This window comes from Myotis davidii, unplaced genomic scaffold, assembly GCF_000327345.1.
Source record: "Myotis davidii unplaced genomic scaffold, ASM32734v1 scaffold189, whole genome shotgun sequence".
In the NCBI taxonomy this organism is placed as follows: domain Eukaryota; kingdom Metazoa; phylum Chordata; class Mammalia; order Chiroptera; family Vespertilionidae; genus Myotis; species Myotis davidii.
This window is the reverse complement of record NW_006383017.1, coordinates 4,135,740-4,161,034: the sequence shown is the minus strand read 5'-3', so window position 1 is coordinate 4,161,034 and position 25,295 is coordinate 4,135,740. Positions and strand designations below refer to the sequence as shown.

The 25,295-nt window shown below is 43.9% G+C and overlaps 1 protein-coding gene across 1 annotated transcript in view; it reads left to right on the top strand.

Annotated features, from left to right (window-relative positions):
• CADPS (Ca2+ dependent secretion activator) overlaps positions 1 to 25,295 on the top strand; it is a 346,095-nt gene that overhangs the window by 77,948 nt on the left and 242,852 nt on the right. Inside the window, exons 3-5 of the mRNA XM_006779138.2 lie at positions 7,941 to 8,021; positions 19,578 to 19,811; positions 24,675 to 24,796. Coding sequence (XP_006779201.1) covers positions 7,941 to 8,021; positions 19,578 to 19,811; positions 24,675 to 24,796 — 437 coding nt within the window. The remainder of the gene's footprint in view (positions 1 to 7,940; positions 8,022 to 19,577; positions 19,812 to 24,674; positions 24,797 to 25,295) is intronic.

Sequence of the window (25,295 nt, the reverse complement as noted above, 5' to 3'; positions counted from 1 at the left end):
CCAGCCACAAATTCTGTCCATGGACACAAGAAAAGTGAAATACACACGAGAATTGCATAGATGAGCTTTTGCCCAAATGTGCTGTTGGGCTGCTCAAATGTATTGCACTTGGTCAGATGAGTTTGGGGGATGTGGGCCACTGGAGGCTGCCTGGTGTAGGCTCGTGGCTCTCCGAGAAGAGGGGAGGCCCGGCAGACTTTATCTGGCCACAGAACCCTTTCTCATTGAGCATCCGCAGGACTGATGTGCCCCCGAATATAACTTTGAGAAATGTTCATCTAGGTTTCAGAGACTCCTGGGACATCGCCTCAGATGAAGGGATAGTGACAGAGAAGCCCTGACTCTGGCCCAAGATGCTCCAGCATGTCTACTCCAGGCTCTCCAGTTCCTGTATCTGCTTTCGTCCCTAAGTCACAAACATCAGGGAGAGGAATTGGAACCTGATGAGTGCCACCCTGAAATAGGGCTAAACCTAGAAACTATTTGCTGAAGCATAGGACCTGCTCTGTGCCAGGACCACGCTAGGTGCTGAGCACATGTATCTCATTTCATTCTCCTGGCAGCATGCTGAGGTAGGTGTCTTATCCCCGTTTTATAGACGAGGAAACAGGCTTCTGAAGCTTCCGTGACTTGTTCGATCCCTTAAAGTAAGGAAACCGCAGAGCCAAGACTCGACCCAAGTCAGCCTGATGTGCCTCGACGCATGTCTCCCGTGGTCTCCTTTAGTCCTCTCAACAGCCGTGCGAGATAAACATGATTCCCACTTTGCAGCTGAGGAAACTGAGGCTCCGAGAGGTAAAGAAGCTTGACAAGGTCTTGGCACCAGGGAGTGAAATAGCTGGGCCCAGGCTCCGCTTCACCAGTTCCCAGGCCGTGAGCTCTGCCACGCGGTGTCCCTGCAGGTGCCGGCCTGCATTTTTGTCTTTGCACTGACTGAAGGGCAGAGCCGTAACCTGCAGGGATTCCCAAGCCTCGGGGCGGCTTGAACGGGTAGTTTAGGTGATACCTGTCCGTACTTGGGCAGTGCTAAATCAGTTCCCCGAGACTTTAAAAGAAAAGCACAGCAAATAGGAGAGATCAGTAATACTATCAACAACAAAACGTATATTTAAAAAAAAATAAAGTAAAATAAAGGAAAGGAAAGAAGCCCAGGGAGAGAGTTCCCTCTGTTTGGTTGGCAAATCAAAACAACCAGACTGCCTCCGCCTGACCTGTGCTAGTAGGAAGATTATTTGCCTAATTAGGTAAAGAGCCTAATGCCCATGTCCATGCTTTAACCCTAATGAGCTGGTAATGGGGAAGGCTTGCCCTTGGCCCGGCTCGCCAGCCGACCTTCCCCGCGGGGTGGAGAGGACCGGTGCAGCAGACGGAATCTTGTTTCCATGGAAGCGTGTTCTCTGGCTTTCTTGCCAGCACTTGAGAAGATAATTACTTGATTTCTCTTTATATTTTTGGATTTCATGCAGTGGGGCTGTCAAGCCTTTGGCTGAGGATGTCCTCTATCATGCCGGGCTATTTCAGGGAACTTGGGCTGCATGTCCGTTGTCATCTTCCCTTCAGATGGTTAGTTTTTTTTTTCTGGGAGCAAAGGGGCTTGGCCTGGAGAACGTAGAGAAACCAGGGAAATTTGTTAAGAAATAGGAGCCCCTGATCGCCTTCCTTTCCTGTGCGGACTCTCACAGGAAGACTTCAGATCTACACCAGGGGGTGCTCGGTCCCATCTGACCTGTTCTCCTCTGAATCTTTGATGCCCCATTGTGGCCCATGTCAGAAATACAGCCAACATGGGCGGCCTAATAACACCAGGGCAGCCACCGTTTCCCGAGGGTTTGCTGCAGGCAGAGCAGTGGGCTGAGCCCTTTAGTATATCCATGTCTCAGTGAATTCTCAGGACAGCCTTACGTAGAGTTATTATCCTGGTCACTCAGATAAAGCACAGAGAGGTTAAGTAACTGCCCAAGATCACACAGCTACTAAGTGGCAGAGCCAGGAGAAGGACACACCCATTGCTATCATTTCTTGGAAGTGGGGTGGGGATCTCTTACAGCTGCCCCAGAAACCAGGAGAGATCAGCCAGTCATGACAGGTGGCAAAGGGTAGATAATTTATATGTCTCTCCCCTCCTGTCCCCCAGTGGAGGCTCTGTGTGTGAAATCGGCCCATCTGTACAGGGAACAAAGTGAGAGCTTTGGGTTAGTTCATTGTCAGGACCAATTAGAAAACCAAACAGGGCATCTGAGAAGGAAGCCCCTGTAGCACAGAGCAAAGAGCTCCACTTCGAGGAGGGCAGAGTCCCTTTTAAATGGCTCATATCACTTTCCCAGCGGTGGGACCTGGGACACGCTCCTGAACCTGACTGGGGCTCAGGCTCCTCATCTGTAAAATGGGGTAATAATGATACCTGCCTCATGAAGTTTGTGGGATTTCCCAAACTGCTCTGTGGGATATTTGTTTTCAGTGCTATAATTGTGTAAAAGGCAAAGCTACATGCAGTTCAATAGTTTTATTTACTCTAGAATTTCCCAGAATCTTTATTTTACTGACATGTATTATAAATGTGCAGGAGGGAGCAGCATTTCCTGACTCCAGAGTCCTCTTCTTGGGAGAATTAACATTAACATCTGTTTCTTGGGATCCTTTAGGAAAGGCTGAAATATAGGACATGGGGTACCTGGGCTTGATGTAAGCATCAATAAATACTAATCCCCTCTCTTTTGTGCCTGAATTGTTCAATAGCCATATCTGTTCTTGATGGAATTAAGTGTCCCAGAGGCAGGGTCTGGGTCTGCTTTGGTCTTTTTGGATTCCAGTGTCTTGGCATATCAAGACATTCCATAGACATCTGATGAATGAATGAGTAAATGAGTGAACCAATGAATTAATGAATGAAGTTTAGTGTAGACCTAGCCTGCTCGTCTTCAATGCTGTCATTTCTCTGCTCATATGCCTCTCTGCAAAACTTAGTAATGGGGATTGTTCTATTATGCTGTTTTCCCCTTTTCAGTTTTTTTAATCATTTTTTTATTGTTGACACTAGAGGCCCGGTGCAGGAAATTCATGCAAGGGGCTCAGCCCTCGCAGCTCCAGCTGCCTTGGCCCTCGATGCCCCGGCTTCATCTGGAAGGTCAAACACAATCATCTGGGGTTTGGTCTAATTAGCATATTAGCTCTTTATTATATAGGATTCTAACAGATGTTCCATTTACCCCCTTTGCCCACTTCCACCCAGCTCCTGTCCCCCCTCACTCTAGCCATCTCCACACCATTGTCTGCGTCCATGGGTTATGCATACATGTTCTTTGATTAAACCCTTCATCTTCTTTCATCCAGTCCCTCCCTCCTCCTCTCTTCTGATAGCTGTCAGTCTGTTCCTGTATTCATGCCTCTTTTTCAGTTTATTTTGTTCATTAGATTCCACATATAAGCAAGATCATATGGAATTTTTCTTTCTTCAATGGCTTATTTCACTTAGCATAATAACCTCCAGGTGCATGCATGTTGTAAAATATAAGATTTCCTTGTTTTTATGGCAGTGTAGTATTCCATTGTGTAAATGAACCACATCTTTTTATCCACTCATCTACTGATGGGCACTTGGGCTATTTCCAGATCTTGCCTATTGTAAATAACATTGCTATGAACATCGAGGTTCGTGTACTCTTTCTGATTGGTGTTTTGAGATTCTTAGGATATAGTCCTTGAAGTGAGATCACTGGGTCAAATGGGAATTCCAGTTTTAATTTTTTGAGGAAACTCCATACTGTTTCCCACAGTGGCTGCAGCAGTCTGCATTCCCACCAGCAGTGTACTAGGGTTCCCTTTTCTCCACATCCTTGCCAGCGCTTGCTGTTTGTTGATGATTGCTATGACATATGTCTGATATTTGCTTGCCTATGGATTCTTCTAAGATTTTTACGGTTTTCCATCTTATGTTTAAATCCTTTATCCATTTTGAGTTTATTCTTGTGTATGGTGAAAGTTGGTGGTCTGGTTTCATTTTTTTGCATGTATCTGTCCAATTTTCCCAGTACCATTTTAATCTTTATTGTTGAAAGTATTACATATGTCCCCTTTTCCCCCATCCCAGTACCATTTATTAAAGGGACTATTTTTACTCCATGCTCTTGCCTCCTTTGTCAAATATTAATTGATCATATAGATGTGGGTTGATTTTTGGTCTCTGTTCTGTGCCATTGATCTATATGTCTATTCTTATGCCAGTACCAGGTTTTGACTACAATGGCCTTGTAGTAAGTATTGTTATACTTTCAACTTTGTTCTTTCTCATGATTGCTGAAGCTAAGCTGTTTGGGGACTTTGGAGCGGGGGTGGGGGAGGTGGAATTCCAGATAAATCTTTGGAGTATTTGTTCTAGATGTGTGAAATTGGTATTTTAATGGAAATTCATTGAATCTATAGGTTGCTTTGGGTTGTTTGGATATTTTAATGCTATTCTCCCAACCCATGAATAGTTTATGCTTCCACTTATTTGTATCTTCCTTTATTTCTTTCTTCAATGTACTATAGTTTTCCAAGTACAGGTCTTTTACCTCCTTGATTAAATTTATTTCTAGGTACCTTATCTTTTTGTTGCAATAGTAAATGGGATTGTTGTCTTAGTTCCTCTTTCTGATAGTTCATTATTGGTTTATAAAAATGCCACTAATTTCTGAATATTAATTTTGTATCCTGCTACTTCGCCAAATTCACTTAGTAGATCTAGTAGCTTTTTGGTGGAGTCTTTAGGGTTTTCTATGTACAATATCATGTTATCTGAGAATAATGACAGTTTTACTTCCTCCTTTCCAATTTGGATGCATTTTATTTTTTCTTCTTGTCTGATTGCTGTGAATAGGACTTCCAGTACTATGTTGAATAAGAACACTGAAAGAGGAAATCTCTGTCTTGTTCCTGATCTTAATGGAAATGCTTTAATTTTTGCCCATTGAGTATGATGTTGACTGTAGGTTTGCCATATATGGCCTTTCTTACATTGAGGTATATTCCCTCTATTCCCACTTTACTGAGGGTTGTTTTTCTTTTTCATAAATGGGTGCTGGATTTTATCAAATGCTTTTTCTGCATCTATTGATATGATCCTGCGGTTTTTATCCTTCATTTTGTTTATATGGTGTATCACATTTATTGACTTGTTTATATTGTACCAACCTGGAATAAATCCCAGTTGACCATGGTGTATGATAGTTTCAATGTATTGCTGGATCCAATTTGCTAATGTTTTGTTGAGGATTTTAGCATTTATGTCTAACAGAATTCTCAACTTTAGCCCCTAACCAAATCACATTGCTGCCTCTCAGTGAAGTGATCAGATGTTTCCTTTGCATATGTATTTTGAACAGGACGTTTCTGAGTGTTCCCAGTGGGCTTGCACCTGGTTCTAAAGAACTGTTGGGGTTCAGGGGGAATCAAATAGAAACAGCTCATTGTAGCTTAAAAACAGCATCAAGGATATATTGTTTTCCACATGCATCTAATGGCAAGCAGGGACCAGTAGACCACTGGTCAGCAATGTGACTGTTTTCAGGAGGTTCTCTTTATTGAGAGCAGAATTTACAACTCCTGTTCTCTGGACATTATGCAAAAAACCACAAAATTTAAGTTAGAAAAATCTTAGTTGGTCAAAGTCTATCAGATATCCTTACTGCAGAACTTCTCAGACACTTTATGCATTTCAACTGAGAATTTTCCCAAAAGTTTTTGGCCATTTTTCTGGAGCCTTCTAGAACCCTTTTTTCTGGAGTATCCAATAACACTGATGTTTAGTAGAACACCCTTTTGGAAATGCTACCATAGAATATATTGCCAATAGTTGCAGTTCTGTGGCCTATGACATAGTCCTGCTCCTCAAAACTGTGGAAAGGAGAATGGAATAGAGTGATAAAAAAATACACAGCATAGCCTTGGTCTGTTTTCTTAGTGGTTAGAGCATCGGCCCATGCTCTGAAGGATCCAGGCTTGATTCCCGGTCAAGGGCAGGTACCTGGGTTGTAGGTTTAATCCCCTGCCTGGTCAGGCCATGTGCACCTGGCAACCAATCGATGTGTCTCTCTCACATCTCTCTCTCTCTCTCTCTCTCTCTCTCTCTCTCTCTCTCTCTCTAAAAAAAGTTAATGGGAAAATATCCTTGGGTGAGGATTTTTAAAAATGCACAGCATAAAGCCAGATGGGCTTCTATGTGTTTTGTAAAACAAAGACTAGCCATGTTGCTTCAAAAGTATGACCAGACATTTTCTAGTGTTTTTCTTAGCAACTGCCTCTTGGTACAAATAACTTCTTCTCTGTACCATTTTATAGCATAGATGACCTTATTTCTTTAGCATGGGCCTGGGTTTTCATTTTCAAATTTCTGAATAAAAATTTCATCATTTTCAAGTTTATGAATAAAAGTAGCTTTTAAAAGAAAGGAACTTAGAAAACACACAGACTTCCTATGCTACTTTTTGTTGTGAGTTAATATTACTAAAAAGAAGAATAAAGCCCATCCTGGTTAAATGTTATTTTTCCCTACTTATGAACCTTTACTCTAGTTAAAATAAGTCATAAATTACTGAACAAAGCAGACTCAATTATGGTGTGAAGGATGACACTAGGCCAGGGGTGGGCAAACTTTTTGACTCGAGGGCCACAATGGGTTCTTAAACTGGACCGGAGGGCCGGAACAAAAGCATGGATGGAGTGTTTGTGTGAACTAATATAAATTCAAAGTAAACATCATTACATAAAAGGGTACGGTCTTTTTTTTTAGTTTTATTCATTTCAAACGGGCTGGATCTGGCCCGCGGGCTGTAGTTTGCCCATGGCTGCACTAGGCTCATTTAGAAATAAAGAGAAAACTTCAATTCATAAGGCAGAGATGAGCAGCTCTGGCCTGCCACCGGTTGTTGTACATAAAATTTTATTGGAGCACAGCAGTGCTCATTTACTAGTATTTACATACTAGAGGCTCAGTGCATGGGATTCATGCACTGGTAGGGTCCCTAGCAGCTGCTGGCTGCCAGCTGCGGGCCAGGGCCTCCCTCCCTCCCCCCGGCCGGTCTCCCCCCCCTGGTGGAACTTCCAGTCAAAGGGACAATTTGCATACTATGCTTTTATTATATAGATAGGATTGTCTATGGCTGTTTTCACACTTCATTAGTCATTGCAATAGAGATATATCTATGGTCCTCAAAGCCTACAATATTAACTATATGGCCCTGTACAGAAATTGTTGCCAATCTCTTTCATAGATTCATAGAAAAATGTGGAGAAGATGGAGATTATATAACCACCCCCTCCATTCTATAGATGGGAAAATTGAAACTAGAGATAATAAGGAATTTTCCGGATTTATTTGTGCTTGCATGTTCTAATCCTTACAGCATAATAGCTCTAACAACCATGGAAGACAAAGATAGATTTCAGCTTAGACAGCAACCCCAGCGGAGTGGTAGTGGCCCTCTGGAGTGCTGGTTGGAAAGACTCAGTGAGTGGAAAGCAATGGCTGACTAATGTTGCATGGTCCATCGGCGGGAGAGCAGAAGAATTTGTGCCGTGGAGGCACTATGGAGGCACACTCTGCTCCACACATTATAGCAGTTCATCTCTTTCCTTGTATATCTGCTGTGTAAGCACTTTCTTCATTAGGCCAAAACAGAGGTGCTGCATGGGGCCTCCTTGAAAACACAGCTGCCTAGTAGTTTGCACGTGATTCTTGTACAAGCTCATTCCGATATCTTCCTTAGCAACTGCCAACCACTTCATGCTCTGCCTAAAAGAATGTAACGTGGGGTTTCATTGAAACTGGACTTGTCTGTTACAGGAATTTTTACTTTTAGTGAAACATGTGCATGGAGCACAGAGTGGGGGTGTGAGCTGGAAAGCCTTGAGTTATTGGCTTTTGTGACACAGACTGAAAGTCTCCGTGTTTGTGTTTCTCGCAGCTGGACAATCCGGATGAGCAGGCAGCACAGATCCGACGGGAGCTGGATGGACGACTCCAAATGGCAGACCAAATAGCCAGGGTAAGGACACTGGGGACATTTGCTGGGGGGCCAGGCCAAAGTCCCCCACGGGAAGACACATTATGAAGAGTCATCAAAAGATAAAACTGAGGATGATCATGCTGGGCCTCCACCCTCCTTTCCCAAGGCAACTCTCCCAGACTTAGCACATGTATTTCTCAGACTCTATTCATTACCCAAACCCCAGCCTCACCTTTCTGCTGAGTCCCAGACTGCTATTTCCCCTGGCTAGTGAAGATTTCAACCTGGACAGTGCCCTGGTATTTCAAATGGAATGTGTTCAAACTCTGACACCTTTCTTCTTCCTCTGACCACATACATACACCTACATTTATCCCCCTCGCCTCTCTCCATCCGGTACTGTGGATGAAACCTCCTAATCATTCTCATCTTCTCCTTCCTCCCCACAGCACTCCCCACTCAACCACCCACCCCGTTCATTGTCTCCGCCTCCTAAATGTGGCCCCGATCTTGTACTGCTTTCTAGCACCACAGCTAACACTTTGATTCAGACCCTCATCTTCTATTCCTGAATCTTAAAAATGGCCTCCTAATGGGTATCCTTGCCTCCAGTCCCTCCCCCTCTCCTGTCCATTCTTCATGCAGTTGCCATTATAAAACTTATATATGAACATCTCAAAACAGAGCCTCAAAAATCATTCCATAGCACTCCTATTGTCCCCAAAACAAAACATTACCTCTTTAGAATGATATCCAAGGGTCTTAATTCATGGACTGTATCCTTCCTTATTAGCATCACCTCCCACATTTTTCCCACCAGAAATCCCCATTCCAACTACAGAGAATGTCTCCCTCTGAATATTCCAGGCCTTTCCCAGCCTTATTGCCTTGGTACCCACTGGAGTTTCAACCTGGAATGACTTTCTTCTCTCCTCCGATTCAGCCTCCAGTACTCAACTTAAAACCCCTCGCTAAGAGCTTAGCAGTTGGTTCTTCCTACTTTTGTGCTTTATTCATGCCACATATGAACCATTATTACAACAGTGCGTTGAATAGTGGTGATCCGTTTACATGTCTGAGCATCCCAGTAGATTGGGTTTTCCAGGATTGGGATTATATCTTACTATTGATGACTGTTTGCCTAAGCATTATCCCTATCCCTGCCACTTGTGTTATTATTAACAGTAGATATGCTAGCAATGTGTATTGATTGCTGACTGTGCCAAGCATACTAAGTGCTTTACATGTACTATCTCATTCCATTCTCAAAGCTACCTTATGAGGACATTTCAGTTATCACTCCTATTTAGAGATGGGAAATTCAGACTGAGGAACTGTTAAGAGGCTACACTGAACCCTTAATTCAAATCTGAGTTGGGAAAAGGGTGAGGTACTCAGCCAGGAGCAAAATTTGAAAGTGGGAGACAAATGCATTCATAAAATATATAATACTTTAATGCAATATTTTATACTTATAATTAATACAGAAAACATCTATGAGAAAAACAAAATACCAAAATATTAAATAACCTATCTTACTGGTTCTATGGTAGCAACAGGCATGTGTGCATGTGAGGGTAGGAGCTGTGGGAGAGGGAAGGGAGGATGGGCAGAGAGTGGAGCTTGGCATTCAACCTTTCTCTGTGAAAAGAAATATCTCAGGACGTGGACACAAGGAAAAGAATTCTACTGGAAGAGAAACTGAAGAGAGGTTCCAAGAAGCATGCAAAGCCCATTTGTGCTCACGCAGTTTTATTGAAATGTTTTGTATCTTGTTTTTGGACACCTCCAAAGTTTATAGTACAGTCAGTCTGGTGGTTAAAAATAGTATGCAGTTATGGATTTGGCTAAAGGTAGTATAAAAGGCTCTTATGTTTGAAAATCCTGCTTAACATGGGAGTAAATATCAATAAGGCTTTAGAATTTACTTCTGCAAACTCAGTGTCTCCACAACGAATTATGTTGAAAATGGAGGTCATTTGCTCCATTCCCTGCCTTTAGGTAGCAATTACACCCCAAACTAAGTATTCATCCCATTTAAAGAAAATCACACACACACATACACACTTCAAAAACAAGATCATGGCACCTTTATTTTAGTTGTTTTGTTTACTCTGAGGTTTAACATGATAGTTTCAGAACCTCGTGTAGGCTAATTTTAATGTTTCAAAGACCATGGATGAACAAGAGTCATATAGTGATCCAAGTTGCTCATCTCTGCACATAGATCAAAGAACTCTCTCTCCAGCCCACACCATCAGATATGCTGATACCAAGTAGAATATTAACAACTTAGAATTAGACTTTCTTAGGTAATGAAATGGGCAATTAAAGCGAATCTTGGTCATTAGTTCTAGAGCATGGAGAATAATTTCAAAGTAGATGGAAACCCCCGCAACCGTTTAGGGTACAGAGGATTTGTATGAAAATCTGCCCGCCACTATCTCCTGTTCTGCTCGAAACAGACTGCCCTCTTCAGGGCTCATTCATGCCAATGGCCCCTTGGAGCAGTTAGTTGGTCCTGGAAGTGAGCTCTTCATCTAAGTGGAACCAGTCACATTTCTCAGCCTGCCCTGGCCATAGTAATTGGTCCAGCACTGGACCAATTACTGGACATAGTAATTTAGTCCAGGACTAAACCAATGAGTCCTTTCCATGGGCTATGGACTACATGCCAACAGGGCTGTGCCTTTCAAGGGTAGGAAGATGTCCGCAGCTATTTTTAATTCTCTTATGTGGGGACAAGAAGAGGGGAGAGTGAGGCCAACATAGAGAAAGAAGCCGAGACAGGGACTATACTGAAATTCTCAGGATGGTCAAGTCCCTGTTTCTACTTATTCTTGAGACTCAGCTGCGGAATTGCTTTTCCCTCAGTTTAGTTGGATTCCAAGAAAAATACATTCTGTTTTTGCCTTAAACGAGCTCATCTCCTAAACATTGAATAAAATATCAAGATCTCAGATATTGGCTAATTCATGAAGAGATACTGAAACGGGCACCCTGCTCTCTTTCAGCACGCCTCGATTTTCCTATCTCCGGCATCCCACTGGATTTTAGCGAGGGTGTGCAGCTCAACCCATATGGCTGAACATCAGCTCCTGTATATTTCATAACCAGAAATTCCTGGATGAGGATGTCATCCATGTAATTCACTCTGTTCTCTGAATTAAAAATGGGTAGAGCATTTTGATTGAAAGTTAGAGGCACCAACTAGAGGAAGCTTATGTAACAAGAGTGGATGAACTCTAGGGATTTAGGAGTGTCTCACGCAGCTCATGGGCAAGATGCAGCCAAAACCCAGAAAGGAACTGGAACCAGGGCCCACCAAGTGGTCAGGACTGCCCTCATCTCTTAAGTCTGTGTGTCCCGTTCATCATTCCTTCTTTCTCTGCAAACCAGCCTTCTTTGCTTCTCAGATGGAAACGTGGCTGCTACACAGCTCTCCGTGTTTCCAGTGCGGCCAAATAGGAAATCATTTAGCCAACCAACCTCTCTCTCAAATCTTCTCCCTATCTCCCTTTCCCCTCTCTTACTACCACCTTCAATGTCATAATTTCAAGAGGCAGGCCTCCGATTGGCTGACTTTGTTCAAGGGCCAACCCCTGGAGCTATTAATAGTCCACTGTGGAAAGAGAATGAGGGCCTCACCAAACACATGGATGCTGGCAATACGCCACTGAGGGTGAGAGTGGTACCTGAGAGGTCAGGCTGTGAGTGAAGTGGTCATTATAAATTGGGAGACACCTCAAGATATGCCCCAAATAAAAAACTATGACTTATATGGTATTTACTATGTATCAGACTCTCTTCTAAGCATTTTGTATTTAATAGCTTATCTGACCCTCCAATAACCTTATGAAAAGGATGCTATCATTATCCCCATTTCATAGAGGAGGCTGAGCAGAAATAGCAGAGGACTTGGCCAAGGTCACCCGATGACCACAATCTGCAGTCTTAACCATTGTGCATATATTACCATTATGATAAGCCTTCCCAAATGCAGGCCCTCATTCTCCTCATCACCCCAGGCCACGGCTCCAACATGCCCTTCACCCAGGCCTTCACCTTACCTCATCCTGACCTCCCTCTCTCCCTGGTAACCAGTCCTTTATTAAATGTGTCAGGCTATGCGATTTCACCTAAACTTGAGAATAGCTTTTGACCTAGGACAAACAGTCCTGGGAGTTACAGTAATTCCCCCACTCTCGGCACATTGAGGAGTTTGTGATGTGCCCAAGCTCACTCAGCTGGTAGGGAGGAAGCTGAGTGCTTTAATGCCAAGTTTCATGCTCTTCCTCTGAGCGGTCAGGTGACAAACAGGAAGTTATGCCAGGACAGGCCTCCCCCAGGTCCCCTCTCCCTAGGGGTTGCCTCTCCAGGAAACTGCTTTCTCTCTTCCACTAAACTTAGCTGTGTATTCTCCTCAGTTTATCCGGAGGCCAAATGAAGTCACAGCAGCAGGTAGAACAGGCTCCTGAATTCTGAGTCCTTTCTACTTTGATTTCCTTGGAATCTGGAAAGGAGGTTGTAGGGCCCAAGGTTGTCCTGCCCCCAGCATTCTCATCATCACACACGTATGAAAGACACATGTTTGCCTTTTCTTCTTAGGAGAGAAGAAAGCAAGGTGGCTTTCCTCTACCCACAGTCCTGACACAGTACCTATCAATTCACTCACACCAGCGCCCCACGAATCATCAGACAGGAACCGCTGCGCTCACCCGCACTGTGAACACCAGTCATGCTGCCTGCAGAGTGCCATGAGCTCTAAATGTATTTTTTTTTTAATCTGGTAGAAAAGACTTCTTAATCCCTATTCAAACATTTTCCCAAATCCTCTCAGGTTGATAATAAAGGGTCCCCAAATTTCACCCAGGGATTAAGTCTAAGTTATTTAAACTGTGTGATCAGTAAATGACACTGGAGCTTAAACAGGCAGGTTGTGCATTGGGGCTGCTATGATATTTGTCAGTCCTTTTGGCCACATTATAGGGTAAAATTCCAAAACTCTTGGGCTAATCAGGTAAGACAAACAATACAGCTTTGGTAGTATTAGTGGCAGAGGTCTGGATGTAAAATAGCATTGTTTTTTCAGGCTATCATTTAAATGTAAAGTTGCCATTTAGACCCCTATTCTCTGCAGAGCAAAATTTCCATCTCATTCCATGGTCCTGTTGCAAACATTGATGAGACTGTGCCCCCAGGAAAGAAATAATATCCAAACATTTCCCTGATGGAAAAGTTCTGCTTCATACATTGCCAAAAATCAGACAAAGGATCCTCTCCTACCAGAGAAGGATGCTGCTCCCAGCTAATAAATTAATATTGCTGTACCCAGCATCCACCCTGTATCAGGAAGTGGTATAGTATCTGTGAGCACAGAGGGGCTGAGCTCAGTGTTTTTCCTGAAAGAATTGTATAGGGAGCATCTCCCCGACCCTGGCCTTTGTCGGGGAGCTAAGAACCCAGGGAGATCTGAGTTCAAGGAAAAGTCTAAATGCCAAGAGGTCGTCTGAAGTTTATTCCAGTGACAGGAAGTCCATCCAATTCATAAAAGCTGAGGAAGTAAGACCAAGCCACTCAAAGAAAGGTTTCAGTAAAGAAGCCAACCCAGGAAACTGTGGTACCTTTACTGCCACGACCTTCGTTTTCTTTCTTAACACCCTCCCCGCACTTAATTCACCCCTGCCCACCATCCATATTCACTGGTAATAGTGGAGCGGCCACACCCCTGCCCACCACCCACATTCACTGGTAATAGTGGAGCGGCCACCCCCCTGCCCACCACCCACATTCACTGGTTATAGTGGAGTGGCCACACCCCTGCCCACCTCCCACATTCACTGGTAATAGTGGAGCGGCCACCCCCCTGCCCACCACCCACATTCACTGGTTATAGTGGAGTGGCCACACCCCTGCCCACCTCCCACATTCACTGGTAATAGTGGAGCGGCCACCCCCCTGCCCACCACCCACATTCACTGGTTATAGTGGAGTGGCCACACCCCTGCCCACCTCCCACATTCACTGGTAATAGTGGAGCGGCCACCCCCCTGCCCACCACCCACATTCACTGGTTATAGTGGAGTGGCCACACCCCTGCCCACCTCCCACATTCACTGGTAATAGTGGAGCGGCCACCCCCCTGCCCACCACCCACATTCACTGGTTATAGTGGAGTGGCCACACCCCTGCCCACCTCCCACATTCACTGGTAATAGTGGAGCGGCCACCCCCCTGCCCACCACCCACATTCACTGGTTATAGTGGAGTGGCCACACCCCTGCCCACCTCCCACATTCACTGGTAATAGTGGAGCGGCCACCCCCCTGCCCACCACCCACATTCACTGGTTATAGTGGAGTGGCCACACCCCTGCCCACCTCCCACATTCACTGGTAATAGTGGAGCGGCCACCCCCCTGCCCACCACCCACATTCACTGGTTATAGTGGAGTGGCCACACCCCTGCCCACCTCCCACATTCACTGGTAACAGTGGAGTGGCCACACCCCTGCCCACCACCCACATTCACTGGTTATAGTGGAGTGGCCACACCCCTGCCCACCACCCACATTCACTGGTAATAGTGGAGTGGCCATACCCCTGCCCACCACCCACATTCACTGGTAATTGTGGAGCGGCCACTGCTGCGGAGGACAAGCTGTCACAGCTCTGTGCTGAATGCTGGGACGTGAGGCGATGCATAGAGGGTCACCGTGCTGAGAGCCCCATCATGCTTACCTCAGCTCTCCCTACTGTGTGGTAGCTAAGAACATGGTCTCTGGGTTTCAAATGCAATTCTACTAATGACTGATTTAACTTCTAAGCCTTTTTTTCCTCTAGAAAGTAGAAATAAATAATAGCACTAGCCTCAGTGGGTTGTTTGACAAATTAAATAAGGTAACGTAACTTCTTAGACTAGTGCCCAGTACAGTTACCACTCAGTAAATGCCAACTGGTATCATGACCTTTACTACAGTCACCATCATTATTAGTGGTATTGTTGGCATTGTTGGTGGTAGCATGATGCCTGATGTATATGGATATGTATATATGTATATGTGTACTTGCATATGTGTATATGCTTATATGTATGTATATATGTATATGTGCATGTACATGTGCATATGTATATGTGCATATGTGTATGTGGAGATATATATATGGGTATGACTATATGTGTATATGTATACATATATGGATACATGATATATATGTATACATGGACTCACACACATGCACACAGTCAGTGGTCAAAGGAATTAAAGTTATTATTTCTTACTCTTCACAATAACTTTATGAGATTTGTTATATCCCCATTTTAATGGGGAAACTAAATTTCAGACAGATTGAGAAAGCTATCTAAAGTCACACAGCTAGTAAGTAGCAGACCCAAGATTCAAAGGAGGTGAAATCATTTTTGCTGATGTGGATGGGATATGGTTCCCTGGTGGCTTTTGTACCCCGCACATCCTCTGTTACCTCATGTGTCACACGGTGTCTGATGGGTTGCTTTCTGCCATGGCCCCTCATACCATTGCCTCCCTGCTGACTCCTTTGTCCCCAGCAGCAACCATACTACCCGACACATGACAGGAAGCGCTTTAGAGATGGAATTGAATGACTGCACCACTGTTGGTGAGCTCCCACATCTAGGAAGTGTTCTTCTGCCACTTCCTTTCTTCTGATTGTCTGCCAGGACATGTCATTTGAGCCCTTGGCATCTCGGGATCCGCTAGAGTGGAGTACACTTGTTAGCTTTTACACATACCCACTTCATCATCTGTGGGCAAAAATGCAAAGGCAGAAAAGCAAAGCAAATGGCCAACAGCTGTTAGCACTTTCAAATGCCATTTTTCAAGATGTTCCCCAAATCCCTCAATGTTGCCGAGCACACACTTGCCTCTGGGAGCTGTCCTTGGGAGGCCTACCCACTGAGGAATGTTATCAGCCAAAACAAAAATAAATGCCCAGCTAACATTTTCCCTGGAAGACTGTTCACCCGTATGCTCTGTCTTTTATAGCGCAGAATGAAAAAGCAATCCTTGCGACGAGGCTAATTTACTCTTACGTGTGGGAAAGTACAATCAAGATGGATGACTCTGTTTTCCTCATTTTGACACAAGTTTAGGTTGAAATGTGTTTGTGATGGGTCTGCTGCTCAAAACTCCCCTCAAGAACCTCAGCTTAGGTCAACACGATGCTATTTCTTCTGCAGGCTTACGTACTCAGGGTAGAAAAATGACCTTGTTGTCCCTTGCACGCTTCTGTTTTATGTGCCTTGTTTTATGATGTCATTGGGGACTGCCCAACTTCTGAGAGGAGTGTCATTCTTTGGATTTTTCCAATATTCTGCTGCATAAAAGTTTGGGGGACGCTAACTCCAGGCCACAGTGATATTGTCAGTGACCACCAGGTCTTCTTCCCAAAATGCTAGACTGTAGAGTTAAAAGGCCTTGAGTAGTCTCGGAAGATGCTTGTGATAAAAGAACCTGCACTTGATGGTAAGGTCTCTCAAGGTTGATTAGCAGGAAAGCACACACTTCGTAGACATGATGGCTTTTTCGCTATCCCCATGGCGACTCGAAGGCCAGCAGTTGCCAGTAGAAATCAGAGATGCCACTTACCCAGCTGTCCAAGAATCCAGGTAGTTAGGAGGTTTGTGCTCCAATATGAAGAGAAAAGAGCGAGGTCAGTGTAACAGCCCTTAGGCTGTTAGGATGTAGCCTTTGCTGTTTGACCTCCTTTAACATAGCCTTAGAGACTATGAGTTAACCTACCTCATTTTTCCCTTTACTCTCACAAGAGGCCATCTTCAAAAGGAAATGGAAAATATTTTGTGACCACTTACAGTTCTGTATACCTTCTGAGGTTCATGGTTGCCCACTATGTTTCCCATGGAAAGGAGAAAATAGCAGTGGCCCTGTCTCAACCAACTCAGCCTGGTGGAAAGCTCTTCTTTGTCGATCAGATTCTTAGCCCAAAGGTCACCTCCTCTGGAAAGCCACCCTAATTCTCTCAGGAAGCATTCACACCTCAGAGATTTCCATTACCACATCAGCTTTGATGCTCCCTCGTAGATATTTCCCCCCACTCACTGAAACCTCCAGGAGAACAGTCTGTATCCTTATGTCACAGTCATCTTGTGCCTAGTATTGGGCCAGGCACAGTGTTGATGGCATTAAATGTTTTCCAAGTGATGATGGCCCAGCGGCCAAGTCCTCACATTTCCATATCCTTCCATAAAGGGTACCCAAGTTTTTGAGGTGTCCTGATGAATCCAAGAATGATGAAAATCAAGCCCACCATGCAGAAATTTTAGAGAAATAAGACCTTTGCATTGAATCATGACTAGCTCCTGTTGAGCTCATCTGCCTATCATCTCATTTCAGAGCATCCATCCTGCTTCTCCCCTCACTTCTTCACTCACAGGATGTTCAGAAAGCACCACACAGTGGGCTGAGCCCAACCGTAAAGCAGGAAACAATTGTACCAAGAGGTTCCAGAAGGAATCGGTACTCTAAGGCTGCTAGGTTGGTTTCAGATCCTTTAGTCATTTACATGGAAAAGCAGAATCTCAGTGTTCTTCCAGATTTAGTTCATCATCTCTTCACCTGCTTCTCACTGATGAGTTTTAGCTGCATTGGCATTTACCATGGACATTTTGACAAGCCATCATTCATTTATTCAACTCATATGTATTGAATATCTACTGTGTGCCAAACATCATTCTAGATATCAGGAATTCAACAGAAGTATCAAGAGAGGTATGGTCCTGCCTAGTGGCCCAGAAGGACATACAAACATTGAACAAGTAAATTTTATAATAGTAATTAATTATAATAAGTGTTACCAAGAAGGTAAGCTAAGAATTACAATAAAAGTACAATAAAGGACCCAACCCCAGGGAAGTTAAGTTTTGAGGCTGAAACATGCAAGGTGACAAGAAGGCTGAGAATTACCTAGGGAGGAGAGGAAAGGGAAACACTTATGACGGTCTCTGTAGGAAGAAGACTGACAGCAAAAATGTACCTCTGAGTCTATATAGAGAAGCCCCTGTGTGAATCTGAGTGAGCTTTATAGTGTCAAGGAAGACATACCCTTCTAGCTAACTAGGGACTAGGGGGAATTATTGAAAGCAAAATAAGAGACTCTCAAGGAACTAGAATGGAAAAGGAATAACTAGACTTTGTGGGAATTACAACACCCGTGGAAGGCAAAGCTCCTTTCCTGTGACTCTAGACATCTTATTCCCCACTCTTCTCTTCCCACCTCCTCCTCTTCTTCTCTTCCTCTCTCTCTACATCTTTCTCTCTCTCCTTTGCCAGGGGTCTTATTCTGCTTCCACCAGATCCAATATGGCAGCCACTCATGAATCTGCATAATCTACTGTTTCAGCTCCACCACTCACTGAAAACAATATCTCTCAGTTCAATTGTTGAGAGAATAAATCTGGTTGATCATTGGCCTTTTAATAGTATTGATTGGTTGACTTTGAATCAGTTACCCATGTAATAGACATATTATTTTTTGCCACCCAGAATTGGCAAACCTATTCAGATTCCTGTGATCTAGGTAGAGTTCTACCCCCAGCCTCAGGGATGGAGGACATAACTCATGCCTAAGCAGTTCAGCACAGCATGCTTCTGGCCTTTGGTTCCCAGTATATACATAAGTCAGACTTTTTGGGAGAGAATTCTCAGATTAAAGACTCTCATCTTCCATGGGCATTACAAGAGGAGATATTCACTCTTCCTTTTGTGATGGGCTGTTGTGAGATCTGGATCTTTAGCAACCTTTCTGTGACATTAAGAGGAGCAAGATTGAGCATGGGGCCAACCCAGAGGAACCCAAACCAAGATTTGGAGTCAAAACTCATTCAGTTGTGGTCATGTCACCTGAGTGCTGATTACAGCTGGGTCTACCCCAGGACATTTTCAAGCCAATAGATTCCTTTTATTATTCAAATTGGATTTTTCTGTTCCTGGCACACACAAAAAAATATTTATCAAGCTGATTTGTCTTGCTCCTCACCTGATCAGTTATAGAGCATGGCTAGGGAGGGAGTGCTATTTGATGTTTCAAATAGGAAATTATTATTTGAGAAGGTGATAAATCCAAAGTATATTCAAGGCATCTGGACAACCTAGAGGCATGAACACACAAATAAATAGCACAACTAAGGCATATTACTGTTACAACTATTTCTATAAATATCCAGAAATAAGGTGTCTTTCTGTCAACATAATTAAAAACAACCGATTGCATTTCTCTAAAAAGAAAAACTATTTCAACTGAATCCGGACTTGAAAAACATCTCCCCATTTTTCTTTCCACAAATCAGAGAAAATTGGGGGGATGGAGGGACTAGAACTATAATAAACCCTTCCTTACTCTATGTTCATGTCCATTTGTGACTATTAGGGATTATAACCAGAAGGCTGGCAGCTGTCTACTCAACTAGACTGAACATTTTTCTAGACATGCTAAGCTCTCGGGTGGTGGCTGCTATCCTAACTCTGGGCTTTAAGATGTAAACCGATGTAAATCGCTCCCTACTTACTCCCCTGTTCTTATTTTGCTTTTTCTCTGCAAGGAACGCAAATTCCCCAAGTTTGTATCCAAAGAAATGGAAAACATGTACATCGAGGAGCTGAAGTCGTCCGTCAACCTGCTCATGGCCAACTTGGAGAGCATGCCGGTGTCCAAGGGCGGCGAGTTCAAGCTTCAGAAGCTCAAGCGCAGCCACAACGCTTCCATCATCGACCTGGGCGAGGAGAGTGAGAACCAGCTCTCCAAGTCCGACGTCGTGCTGGCTTTCTCCTTGGAGGTAAGAAGCTCTCGCCCCCTGACCGTCTCCTGGCCCAGCAAGCAGCACGCGGTGATCAGAGGCCTCACAATCAGCTTGTGTGTTCCTTGCGCCCCAGGAGCAGTTCCTAAAAGCACTGCTTGCTGAGCACGGGCCGGCTCATCAGCAAGCCATTCCCTCCCCCCGGGAGCCCATGCTTTTCTCAAGGAAAGGCAGTCTTAAGAACCACTTACTAAATGCCATCTCACATTACTTGTACTGTCTTAAACCAGTGATCAAGGATTTTGTAAAGAGCTATGCAATTTAGAAAGTTTAAAGTCTGGGCAACCTGGGTTGAAGTTATGAGAGAAGCAATTGGACATCATTTTGTGGTGAGTTGTAAATTGTCTTTCCCACCATCTCTCCTGTTGGCTCCGTGGAGCCTTTTTAGTTTACCTCACAACCCAAAGGAAAAACCCATTTGGGCCAGAATTCCAGTTGAATGCTCGGTATGTCATTACACTTCTCCATAACTTCTACTCTGCTGTTTGCTGTTCCTACATATCTGATCCAACATCATCAGAATTCCCCAGAAGCTGGTTCAGACTGCAGACCCTATTGACCCAAATCTCTAGGGGGTAGGAATTTAAAGTGGTGCAGTCACTTTGGAAATAGTTTGGTGTTTTCTCAAAAAGTTAAACATAAAACCAAGGTATGTCCAGTGACTCTACTCCTAGATATCTACCCCAGAGAACTGAAAACACATCCCACAAAAACATGCTCACAACAGTTTATAGCAGCATCATTCATAAGAGCCAAATAGAAACAGTCTAAATGTGTATCACCTGGGGAATGGGTCAAATTTTTACATCCAGACAAGGGAATACTGTTCAGCAATTCAAGGGAGTAAACTACTGATATATGCTTTGATATTTAAAAAATATATGATTTTATTGATTTCAGAGAGAGGAAGGAAGAGGGAGAGAGAGTTAGAAACATGAATGATGATAGAGAATCATTGACCGGCTGCCTCCTGCATGCCCCCTACTGGGCATGGAGCCCACAACCTGAGTGTGTGCCCTGACCAGGAATCAAACCATGACCTCCTGGTTCATGGTCCATGCTCAATCATTGAGTCACACCGGCGAGGCATGCTTTGATTTATCGAACCTCAAAAACATTCATGCTTAGTGAAATAAGCCAGATACAAGCGACCACATATTGTTTGAGTTCATTGATATGAAATGTTCAGAAAAGGCAGGTCTCCAGAAACAGAAAAGAAATTAGTGTTTCCTGAGGCAGCGGGTGGACACGGACATGAGGAGCCTAAAGCTAATTTATGATGATGTAGTAAATTTGCTAAAATCATTGCTTATACTCTTAAAATGGGTTCATTATATGATATATAAACTATGCCTCACTAAAGTTATCAGAAAAAAGCATCTCTAGGCAAATGCAAGCCAGGAATGTGCATGTTAATGAGATACCCAGGCACTTCTATACACTCCCAAGTTTGAGACCCATTCATATCTTCATACAGCTCTACCCCCCAGGATTTTATGATGGCCCTAGATTTAGGGAGACCAAGAGAATAGATCAAATTTCTGTAGATGTAATTAGAATGTGTAAAAACTGAATTAATTTAGAACATCATTAAGGCTTGCTGTGAATTAACCGCAGGTAATTTGCCTGTGCGCAGTTTGGGTTGAAATAGCCACATGACAGTATTTCCGACATGCATTTTGCTGTCAAAAGAAGTAGTATTCGGTTAAATATAGACCATTTGTTGTGTGAAAAATGTCATCAGTGTAATTTCACAGAAGCTTCCTTTCTTTCTTTTTCAATACCACTACCTGAGGCACTGCACGTTTGTTCTTAGGTGTCTTTGAATTTGATTATTGCCAATTAGAGGTGGCAATTTATTCCCAGCTGCTTCTTGTCATTCTACAGAGAGGAGAAAACGTGCTTTATTGATTTGCATGAAGCTTTTAAATGTGCAATTTTCTGATTCTTTACCAGTAGACAATATTATACAGCTGATTAGCTGAAATGCCAATGTAGGCGAGTCCCCAGCCATCCTCACATGCGTACATGCTTAAAACAGGCTTTAACCAGTAATTACAAGCACAGAATAAAGTGCCCCAGGGCTCCCCAATGCTTTTAAATTAGACCACAAAATCGCACATCTCACCAAAACGACCAGCAAAAATCATTGTATATCTATCTGTGAGCATGTTTGGGGGACATAAAGACAGGAGGCAAGAAGAGGGAGAACGGCTGTCATCTCATTAGGGAAGGCTGGGTTTCAGTTTTCAGTTTGGAACAAGACAGATTTCATGTAATTATAGAATTACCTGCTGGAAGGGACACCAGAGAGCAGTTAACTGCAGCAAGAGAACTGAGGTCCGGGAGGCCGAGTGGCATGGCCGTGGGCAGGGGGAGCTCTGATGAAAACTGTAGGTACTTAAAGAATGCCACTATGAACCGGGCTCTGCCACTATCCACTCAGTGATCCTCACAGCAATCTTTGGAGGCATTTGCAGATGAGGAAACAAAACCTCAGAGAGGTTAAGGAGCTTATAAATGATTGCACAGCTAGTGAAGATGCAGATTTGGGATTTGAACTCAGACCTTTTAAATTCCAAAAAGTGTGTTCTTTCTCCTGTGCCTACCATTTCTTCTCATTTCTATGATTCTTCCTCATGTAAAATTTTTCAATTCCATACATCATTTGGTCCTCACACAAAAGCCACAGCGAGAGAAGGAACATGTGCCCACTTTACAGATGAGGAAACTGAGGCGCAGGTGTTTGAAAAGAAAAGTGGAGTGACTTCCAGAACAAGTCACTTGCCCAACATCACATGAGAAGTACAATGGTTCTTAGAGTATGACTCCTGGATCAGAGCAACACATTAGCATCACCAGGGAAGTTGTTAAAAATAAAAAGTCTTGCCCAGCCAGCATGGCTCAATGGTTGAGCATCGACCTATGAACCAGGAGGTCACAGTTCAATTCCTGGTCAGGGCATATGCCCAGGTTGCAAGCTCAATCCCCAACGCGGGGCATGCAGGAGGCAGACAACCAATGATTTTCTCTCATCATTGATGTTTCTATCTCTCTCTCCCTCTCCCTTCCTCTCTGAAATCATTAAAAAAATCTATATATTTTTAAAAGTCTTGGACCCCATCCCAGACCTACTTATCAGAAACTGGTGGTGCAGCTCAGTAGTCTCTGGTGTCACAAGCCCTCCAGGTGATTTAGAGTCACACTAAGTTTAAGAGCCACTGAGCTAATTAGCAGGAAAACTAACTTGTGAATCCTGTCTCAATGCCAGCCTGATTGTACTTCCTGGAATCAAGCCCATACAGATGTGTATGTGTTTGCATGCCCACATCCCCTCCTTGTGTAATGTCATGACCTCTTCGAGAGTATAATTGATTTTTTTCAATATATATTACTCATTCTAGATCTCTGATGCATGCCATTTGTTTCAGATTCTTACACCAGTGTCTCTGCCCTCGCCTCATGCCCTCCCCCATCTCTGATAGGTGACAGGGCATACCAGTGACTAGGACAGGGATGGGCAAACTTTTTGACTCGAGGGCCACAATTGGTTCTTAAACTGGACTCAGAAGAAGGAGCTGTGGCCGTGTTTCTTGACGTTGCCATGTTAACACTGCTGCTGGTGAAGGAGCGGAGGGGAGAGCAAGAGACCCCGCCACTCTTTCGGCTCCGTGGGCCGGATAGAACAGCCGAATGGGCCGGATCCAGCCTGAGGGTCGTAGTTTGCCCACGGCTGGACTAGGAGAATAACAGCAGGTGACTGATGAGTTTGAGGGTAGAGGTGGGAAGTGGAAGGACTTGTAAATCAAGACACTAGCCTTTTCCTTCCGAGTAGAACAGTGTATGCAGCCACAGACATGTTTTTGGTTTGACCCAGCAATGTTGTCCTGCACAAAGTTTGGGTGTTTTATTCCCCCCTTTTTGAATTATTATCAAAATTTCAAAATCAGATATCTGACTTGGATTCTGACCCGGATTCCCATTTTCTGGTAGGAAAATGAGAGCATCTGGCAACAGTGGGCCAGGGAAAGACAAGGCCACAAGGGCTATGATGACTATCAACTGCTCCACTTCGATGGAGTGTGCTCTCCAGGTGCCACACCCACTACTCCCTCTTGTCTCTGACTGTACTGCTTAATGCTACTTGCCCTTAATCTTAGCACTTCCATCACCACTTATCCTATCTAATAAAAGAGTAATATGTAAATTAACCATCACTCCATGACAAAGATGGTGGTGCCCATAGTGGCTGGGGTGGGACGCTGGTGGCATTGCCCTGGCAATGCGAGCCTAGCATCCGCACACCGGCCGCATGGAGGGAGTGCAGGGAAGGGACCATGGGCCGGAGGCCAGGGCAAGGAATGCTGGCGTTGTTGCAGGCCAGGCTGAGGGACCACTCCCCCTCCCCCCATGCATGAATTTCATGCACTGGGCCTTTAGTCTTACTATAAAGGCTAAGTAAACTCATGGGCCTGTGTCTTTGCCAAGTGCTGAATTAAAACCTAGATTATTTTTAAAGAAATAGGAGATAGCAGATTTCTTTGTGGAAATGGAAACAGATCCTGTGACTAACAGAAAAGAGTAGCCATTTCACATTACCTGTCTGGCCCCCGTGAGCATATGAATTGGTGAGACTTGTCTTTCCATCTGGGAGGCAATAAGCTACACAGTAAGAATTACATCTTCATGCTAGACTGGTCCCAGCGTGGCTGGCAGAAACCTAGTGGAAGCCATCAGGTATGAGCTGGCTTTTCGGTAACTTCTTCTCATTCATATATTTCCTGTGGATGGTTCCTCCCATGGTCTTTGGCAATAACTTCCACTTTGTGTGATTGTTTCCAGGTGGTGATCATGGAAGTGCAAGGCCTCAAATCCTTGGCTCCCAATCGCATTGTGTACTGCACAATGGAGGTGGAAGGGGGAGAGAAACTACAGACAGACCAGGCCGAGGCGTCTAAGCCCACGTAAGTTTTTTTTCTCCACCATTTATTGCCCACAAGGCTGTGGTCATGGGCTGCAAGATCCGGTTTCCAAGCAAAATTCTAGAAAGCATATACTTTGTTTATTTGTTAAACAAGATGACTTGATTACATTTTATTTGGCAACCATAACCCGTGTTCAAGTTCCTCTAAAGCAGAGAACAGAAGGAAATTAGAGTAACAACCTCTTCTCTGGAGGCAGGGTCATGACTTCCATCCTTCAGTGTGGTATGCAGGACAGTTGGACATAACTTTGTTTTATGATATTTTCTAAATAATATTTGGTTTATTATAGAAACAATTTATTTTCAAGATCATTATGTGCCACAGTTATAAATATATTAGCAAAGCAATCTGTTACGTTAAACCTAATACATTATTCCTATGGTCTGCGTATTTGTCAAATTCTCAAATAGTCACTGTTATAGCCTTACAGTGCTTACACTTGAGTGTGGGCAACAGAAAAATAACCACCCAACTTCCT